This window comes from Stegastes partitus, unplaced genomic scaffold (assembly GCF_000690725.1).
Source record: "Stegastes partitus isolate 25-593 unplaced genomic scaffold, Stegastes_partitus-1.0.2 Scaffold316, whole genome shotgun sequence".
Classification (NCBI taxonomy): domain Eukaryota; kingdom Metazoa; phylum Chordata; class Actinopteri; family Pomacentridae; genus Stegastes; species Stegastes partitus.
The window spans coordinates 433,752-442,602 of record NW_007578047.1 but is presented as its reverse complement, the minus strand read 5'-3'; the positions used below and the strand labels follow the sequence as shown (position 1 = coordinate 442,602).

Below are 8,851 nucleotides of genomic sequence, written 5' to 3'. Positions count from 1 at the left end.
CTGGGATCTTTCTGCGTATCTTTCTGCGTGGAGTTTGCATGTTCTCCCCATGCAGCGTGGGTTCTCTCCGGGTTCTCCGGCTTCCTCCCACAAGTCCAAGAACATGTTGAGGTTAATTGGTGATTGTCCATAGGTGTGAATGTGAGTGTGCTTGGTTGTCTGTCTCTAAGTGTAGCCCTGTGATAGACTGGTTACCTCGGGTGCCGCGGGTTGCCGACCCCTAGTCTAGAATATACTGGATGTAAAGTGACTCATTGGTTTTCATAGTCAGTGTGTTGGGTTCTAGAGAATTGGGCAGGTGAAAGATCTGACCAACTTTGACAAGGACCAAATCACCGCCCCCCTGCGACCCTAGTGAGGATGGATGGATGGTTAATAATAATAATAATAATAATAATAATACATTTTATTTGTATAGCACATTTTAAAATCAGGCGACATCTCAAGGTGCTTCACAGGAAGAAGAAAAATAAAATGAAAATCTGAATATTTGAAATGATTTAAAAAATCTATAAAATACTCCAACAAAGCCCTATTTAAAACCAGAGTAGAATACATTAGTCTTTAGACTGTTTTTGAAGGCAGCAGGGGAGTCAGAGGCCCTGATGGAGCCTGGGAGCTGATTCCACAGGTCCCAGTCCCTGTATGGACAAGACCCGGTTCCCCATGGTTGTAGCTTCGTGCGAGGAATAGCTAGGGAGCTCTGGCTGCTAGACTGGATAGTCATAACGTTTATATACATAATGTTTCTGTGATGACCCTGGCTCCATCTATCAGTGTGTGTCCTGATGTGGTGACCGACTTTTTCCCCTGCTGCCAATCACCTGACAGATCTGATCAGATCAACCCTCCATTCTCCACCAGATCATTCTTCCTACTTCAGAGACGTATTGTCTTGGCAAGCCACTGCTTAGTTTCAGTTTTGTGGTGTTCAAATCTAACCTTTAATCTTCTTTGTGCATCAAGTTCCAGATTTTTGCTGACACCATGACCAAGCCATCTACATCCTACTCCAGATTCTCAACGTTCAGGTCCCCAGCCTCACAGCTGCCTCTGACAACTTGTCTCTAATCATCTGCCATCTTTGCATCCCTTTCCAGTGTGTTCAGCCACACCTGCACTCCTACACCACCGCTAGCTGTGACATTTTCCTCTAGACCAGGGGTCTCAAACTCAACTTACATGAGGGCTGCTAGCAGTAGTGCCTGGGTGAGGCTGGGCCGCAATCAAGAATTCCACCAAAAAACATACAACTGATCAAACTTTTTTAATTCTAAAAACAAAATAAATAACTATTAACAAGTCAGAACATGAACTGTTCTTCAGAACATAGGCTTCTTCTACTTATTCCTAGTCCTTGCTGCCAGAGACTTGGCAGTGCTTCTTCTCACACAACTGAGCCACATCTGGCTTGAGAGAGGAAGCAACTTAAATCGTCAGCATGGCTTTAAGATGCTCATCTTTAAGTTTTGACCTGAACTTTGACTTGTTAAAGTTCATTGTGGAGAAGAGCTTTTCACACAAATAGGTGCTGCCAAAAATGCACATGATCCGCTTGAACATCCTAGAAAGCTCAGGGAAGGTTGGGGGCAATGCTTTCAAAAATTGTCCAGGCTTGTCTGTTTTTCCATTCACCTCCCTAAATTTTGCTTTGAGTTCAGAATTGCAATGCAGATCAATTAGCTCCATCTGAAGCACAGTGGGGGCATCTTCCACATCGAAGGAGAAGGGATAAGCAAAAATTTGAAAAGTGACTCTGTGTGTCTTGAAGTCTGCAAATCTGTGATCAGATTCTTCCTGTAGCTTTCCAATGGCATCAGCATGCTTTTCACCATGAAATGTTGTGCCAGAATCCATGAGTGCTTTGCATGCAGGAAAATGGCAGAGGTTTGTCTGGGAAAGCTGGGCTTTCCATAACACAAGGTTTCTGGAGAATGCTCTGACATTGTCATATGCAGCACTGACAAGTTGGCCCTGGGCCCGCGGGCCGCAAGTTTGAGACTCCTGCTCTAGACCTTGTTCTCTTAATTCACTAAAGACTTTTACAAAAAAACATTCTTAAATGTTTCTCGCTGTGTCGTGTGTTCTGCTGTTGAGTCCAGAAAATCCATTGCCCTTAACAGTTTTAGCTTATTAGTTGGGCTGCACAATTAATCATCAGGATATTGGCTTCCTGCAATCAAATTTGCATGTTCACACCAGATGCGAGTAAAATAATTCGCGCTAATGATTTACATGTAAAGTCAATGTGAAGACGCGACTAGACACGAGTAAACATCCCGTGGCGCGATTGACGCGAATTGAGCGAGTTATTCGCATGTATGATGTGATTCTAGACGCGCGTTTGAAGAGCAAGTTGAAAAATCTGAATTTTTGCGATCTGACACGCCGCGATGACCAATCAACGTTGAGATTCTCTGGTGACATCAACAACATGATTCATTCATTTTTTACAACTACACCGTGATTACTGATTAATTTACTCACCCCAGGAGATAAGTAGCCACATTACTGGCTAAGGCAGATCTCAGTGCTCAGCAGACTGGCTGTCCCTCTCCTCCAGATCACACACAAGAATGCTACTCTTCAACTTAGCAAGCTAGCGAGCCGAGTTGCTAGCTATCGCAATGCTAGCAGGATAAACCTCTGCTGGCTCCTCATCACTGTGGTCAGCGTACTCCTGCTGGCGGCCGCTCGTCCGTGTTGTTGTATGTGGCACGGAAAAAAAACATCACTCTCTATCTCAGCGAGCGCCTGTAGTTAGTATCCTGGAGGGATATCCTGGTACCGATCCTCTCCAACAGGTAGTCAAACTGGGTCCGGATCAGCCAAGAACAGTGCTGGAAGCGGCCGTCATCCAGGCACAGCTCCTGGATAAGGTGGGGGAACTCCCTGAGCTGTGTGCGTCTCTGGGGGGTCACATGGATCCGGCGTCTGGATCATGTCATTCGCGCGAATGACTTGAATTCAGACACAAATCTTGACACACGAATGATGCGACTTATAGGCGCGAATGAAGCGAGTAAACTCAATTGAAGAGTCTTTCTTTGGTGAGAAAATTATTAAATGGTACTAATTTAACTACTGTCACAATTTTGAGTAGCACTTCAGGATTTTGTGAGTCCCATGAAATTTTAAAAGAAGTTGCGATGTTTATTTTTTCAAGAAACCCATGACATGGACTGGGAGGGTTAGGTGACTTGGCATGGAATGAAAATTAAGTGTTTTATTTCCGTTTGTGTTACCATCTGTTTGTTAAAATAAATGAAGTTAGCATGGATGTTGATACAAAAAAGGCATCATGACACACCTGAGAGTGCTGGCACCCAATACCTGGTCAAGTGGAGTAACAGAGGAAAGTTAAGTTGAGTCAATGTGGTTCAGGGGCCTGTACTATGAATTAAGTTCCTTATATCCACAATGTCTTTTTTATTATTTAGCTTTCCTAAACCTAGCAATCACAGTGATGCCAAGCAGTAACACAAAGCTGGTCATCAGCTCATTAAGTCAATCAAGGATTTGTGAGTCTAACTGTTAGTGTGTTCACATAAAACCTGCTATGTTGGTGTGCACCAAATGTCCAATTGCAAACATGAATGGTCCGCAGCCACATATTTTTCATATTTATCCCTCTATTAAGGCCTACATCCCTGTTTATGCTGGTAATCAAGGCATTGTGTTTGTTGTGATCTAGTAGAACCTGGTGCAGCCAAAAGGTTTTTGTGATAGTCATTACAAAAGATTAAAAATATCAATCAGGATTTTCTTGCAAGCTCTACCTTTACTATGATACTGTTATAAAATGTTTGCATGATTAAGTGCGTGTCTGAATAGAAAAACTTTGTGAGGGCAAAGTTGACCTTAAACAGGAGGATCACAGTTATAATCAAACCCGATGCAAATATAGCTACAAGCCACTATGATGTCACTCAGTAGGACTGTAGATCGGTAATTACTGTTAACATATTCTTAGTTAGAGACAAAGGTTACCTTTAAAGATACGTTTGACGATGAAAGGCCCGTCTCCGTGGCGTGAGTACTTCCCCCCCTCCAGACTGAAGCCCAGGCCAGCAGATGTCTTCTGAAGCTCCACTGTTAAAACACCATCCGGACCTACATCCACCACTAATAAGCATTCAACAACCACAATTTTACAAGTTAAATAAATACACAGGTCATGTATGAGAACTTATTCATGGAACCAAGGGCAGGTAACACTGAAACAGCAAGGGCAGTTCATAAGGATAATGCTTCCGTTGGAAACAGTGAAATGGTCTACAGGAGCTACAGTGGTGAAGTGATGATGCAAGTAGATCAGAGTGTGTTGAATTTGGCTGCATAGTTAACAATATAATAGGAAAATGAGAGGAAGCTCTATTGCTAGAGGACAAACTGCTTTACCCTCATGAATACGAGCAGTTTGGTCACTGTAGTTTGAGATGCAAGTATAAGCTTCAACCACTTACCTGCTCCAGCTTCCAAAATCTTCTTGGTGGCAGAACACATACTCTTTGGCTGGACAGCAGAGTCTTGTCTGTCAGAGATACTTTGTTCACTGTCCTTGTTTCTCAAAATGATTACTACGGCTTCATTAGACAGTCTGGCTTGATGTAGGCAAGAGACAGCCTCTCCATGGGTTTTACCCTGCAGACCTGTGCCATTTATAGATAAAATTCTGTCACCTCGCTGAATTGTGCCTTCAAGAGTAGCTGCACCTTTGGTGAAGACCCGATGAACCTGTACACAAAAGTTCATGTTACAGCATTTCCACCAGCACTATTCGCAAGAACTACTAAAACGTGGCCAGCTTTTTCTCCATTTTTTCTCTCTCATTGTAACAACTATATATCATTCATTCAGGTATTATTATTACCTCTGCCAAGGAGGTTATGTTTTAGCCGGTGTTTGTCTGTTTGTGTGTCTGCTAGCAAGATAACTTGAAAAGTTATAAACAGATTTTCATGAATATTTCAGGAAATGTTGATAATGGCACAATGAACAGATGATTAAATTTTAGTGATGTTCTGGCTTACTGTCTGGTTATTTTCTCATAAAAACATTAAATGCTGTTAAGTGTCAGTCGTTCATGCTGTCGTTCTGCCATTTGTCCACTAGATGGAGCTCTGACTCCATTCAATCCTTCAGTCCTCACCGCTGTCTTCTCAGTAGTACAGGACTAAGCTACAGCCAGGCAGCATTACAGGAGTGGGCTGGGCGGAGCAACTGACAGATAAGTTCAGAACTACATTGTGACATTAACAATGACTCAACTTGTCTCCTGTTTCACTTTAACTCTCTTTGCCATGTCGGTCATGCTTGTCATTTACGTTGCATTGCTAAAGTTGTGCTCACCTAGCTTAACTTACTGCCTGCCTGTTCATGCTAGCAATAGCTTCACTATAGTTATGCCAACCTAGCATAGCGTTAGCTAACAGCTTCAAAGCCAGTAAGTAACTGCAGAAATAATACAAGTGTACAAAATATTTGAGAGTACAAAACGACGTCAGCTGGTTATTAATGATATCAATGTCAGTTCAAATGCTAAAGCTATGTTTTGATTCTTCATGAATCTGCTAATGTAGACAAAATGAATGCAGGACTTTAACATTGGCTGGAAATCACAATATGGTGGAAATGAGCTGCTTGGCAGAGGTCTGCGCTCTCCGAGTGCTTTTCTAGTTTTGACATACAATACTTTGTGGAGTATCCCTATAGCTCACCTAGCTGAGCGGGCAACCCATGAACAGGGGCTACAGTTCCTCAATGCAGTGGTCATGGGTTTGACTCCTGCTTACAACCATTTGCTGCAGGTCTCTCCCTATTCTTCTCCCCCCTTTCCTGTCTATCTCTACTGCTCTAAATAAAGGCAAAAAGCCCCCCCAAAAAACAAAAAACAAAAACAACAAATATATATATATATGTGTGTGTGTGTGTGTGTGTGTATGTATATATATATATAAATATAAACAGAAATACAATACTGTCAATATTCAATGAAAACACACATTTTTTCAGAAAGGCATTTCTTAAATGCTGGTGCTATACCATGTATATTTATGAAACCAGCATGCTGATTTGACACAGATAGCTTTTGACAAGGCATTTTTATCTTCAGCCAACTTTTTACAAAGATTAACGAGTGGCTGAGATATGGTGAACGACAAGTTGTGTTCTGCAATGAACATGAACATGAATATTTTTAAATCTCAAACCCGGTCAGTCATTGATGCCGGTATCTCAGTGGTGGCTGCTGCTCCCGGCAGACGAGTTGTGAGTTTCAGAGCAGACAGCAGCTCGTTTCAGATTAACTGGTGATCAAATTAACTGGTGATATTCAGTAAGCGAGGCAGCTGTTGGTGATAATCACCAGTTGAACTCGTATTTTTACATCTGGACTACATAGTTTCGAATCCTCTCACCGGACTTGAAAAATATGTGTTTTTTATTTTGGCCAGCACATTTGGTTTTGCTGTCTGTAGATGATATTGACATGGACATAGACTTCAACGTTTACTTTTGTTGGCGAGGTCTTCTTTATGTCGTATCTTTATCTTAACTCACAGACAGGTCTGGTCAGGACAGACCTACAAACGGATCATCTTGAGGGTAAATACAGCAACCATCTCCAGTTAAACTGGAATACCTTCTTTCTGTCGTGTGATACTTTTGATGATTGTGAATTTAAATAAGCCAGTGTAGCACAATGTGATCTAAATCTGCCAATATTATATCAATGTATTGATGTTATACTTAAGCACTTGGCATTCTATTTTCACACAATATAGTAGCCTTCATGTCAAAATAACGTGCACATTTGTGTTGGTCTACTGTCTCTTTCTTTCGTACAAACATGTCTTCATAGTAATCAGTGAGCTATCACAGCTCCAGCGGTTCCGATTGCGCTAACATAGCTTCTTTAGTGGAGCCCGACAGCGTCTGACTTTTAGAAGGTTTTAGAAGGCTGTTATTTCCAGATATTTTTGTCAAAAGCAAAAAGAAAAGGACAGCAGAAATCGTACTTTTAGAGACTAACTTGTCAAATCGTTTATTTCCTGGTCAGTCGGTAAGGGGTCCTGAAAAGCCACGCCTACAAAACATCTGTCTCAGAAATGCTGGTATCACCAGTTATTAGGATCACCAGTTAATCTGGAACGAGCTCTGTTGCCAGGGTCTGACTCATGATCTGACCATATTTTTTTGCTGCTAGTTGTGTACATGAGCTTTTTTGAGCAGATGGTACAGAAGCAAGCACCTGGCTCCTTTCATTTTTTGCACCAGCAACCAAAGGGCTTGCCGTATCTGCTTAACTCTGCCAACCACGCCCAGCACCATTTATTTTTAATTCCTTAATCAATGAAGACGTCTTCACTGACTTCGAGAATCTGTTCTCCATACTCCTGATAACAGCGTACAGAACTCTGTGAAACTCCAACAACTGCAGCTGGATCTCAATGTCTTTCTAAGACCCTGCCCCACTCTACTTCCCATTGGCTAGAGATATTAGTTTGGTTGAGAGTAAAAGCTGCGTTCACCTCATTGTATTGGTAGACGAACTCCATTGCTAACGTAGTCCACCTTTTTTGTCAGAGCCAAACGCTGCACACCAGAAATCCGGCACGGTGCCAGAATACTTTAAGCCATGTGTATTATATAGACTGCCCTCTCTCTGCACAAAATGACTTTAAAGTAACAAGTAAATTCTGTGAAATTCAGTGAAACAGTCAGTTTTAGGCTGTCAAGGACATTTGTGCTGAAAATAGTATATAAAAACTATTTTCAACCTTGCTGTCGTAAGATTTTTAGCTCACCAACACTCTTTGTGTCATTAAAGTTTTTTAAGAGTCTGAGACACAAAATAACAATGGCATTCCTGATAATGTGACCGATCTTGCATAAACAGGCTACTGAGTTAATTAACAGACCTATCTCATGCGTCAGACCGGAGGCTGCAGATTTATTAGTATACCAGCCAAAAGTAGGGACACATCCACTCATTCAAGGGTTTTCCATTAGTTTGATTATATTCCACATTGTAGAACTAAACTGAAGCACCAACTAAAATGTAACAAAGAAAAATCAATAATATCCATTGTGAGGGATTCAGCAGGGAGGCTAATGTTCTCACCCTAAGACATCAACAACACTTTTCAATTATTTTACAGTAAACCATACAGTTGTCATCATGAACCGGATGCATTAGAAATCGATTCATTTGTAGACATTCTCAACCTTCCCAAAATTACAACTGATCAAGCCAACACCCTGGACAAACCACTCACACAAGATGAATACTTTAAAGCACTTAACCAAATGCCTAACAATAAAGCACCTGGTCCAGACGGCCTCCCTGCTGAATTTTTTAAACATTTCTGGAACACTATTTCACCACTATTTATGAAAATGCGCCAAGAAATCAAACATACCTCCAAAGTTTCCCAACATATGAATACCGCTCTCTTCTCATTGCTGCCAAAGTCAGGCAAAGAGCCGACCCAATGCTCCAGTTACTGGCCGCGATCACTAATCAACACAGGCGTCAAAATAATTAGCAAAGCCCTCACCCTCCGTATTGAAAAAGTACTCCCTCATATAATACATCCTGATCAAACCGGTTTCATTAAAGGATTTCTGGATTCAACAATCTCAAAACCATTATTACCTCCCTTGACGCCGAAAAAGCCTTCGATAGAGTCAATCATACATTTCTTATTTCAACAAAACAAAAATTTTGTTTTGGAGAATCATTTATACACTGGATTAAAACATTATACTCTTCACCCATGGCCACTGTCATCACCAATGAAATAATATCCAAACCATTCCCCCTACATAGAGGAACAAGACAGGGATG

The 8,851-nt window shown here is 41.5% G+C and overlaps 1 protein-coding gene across 1 annotated transcript in view; it reads right to left on the bottom strand.

The window, feature by feature from the left end:
* Nucleotides 1–8,851, bottom strand: part of pdzd2 (PDZ domain containing 2) — a 56,091-nt gene that overhangs the window by 3,526 nt on the left and 43,714 nt on the right. The window contains exons 23-24 of the mRNA XM_008283519.1: nucleotides 4,467–4,737; nucleotides 3,991–4,125 (exon numbers count right to left, since the gene is read on the bottom strand). Coding sequence (XP_008281741.1) covers nucleotides 3,991–4,125; nucleotides 4,467–4,737 — 406 coding nt within the window. The remainder of the gene's footprint in view (nucleotides 1–3,990; nucleotides 4,126–4,466; nucleotides 4,738–8,851) is intronic.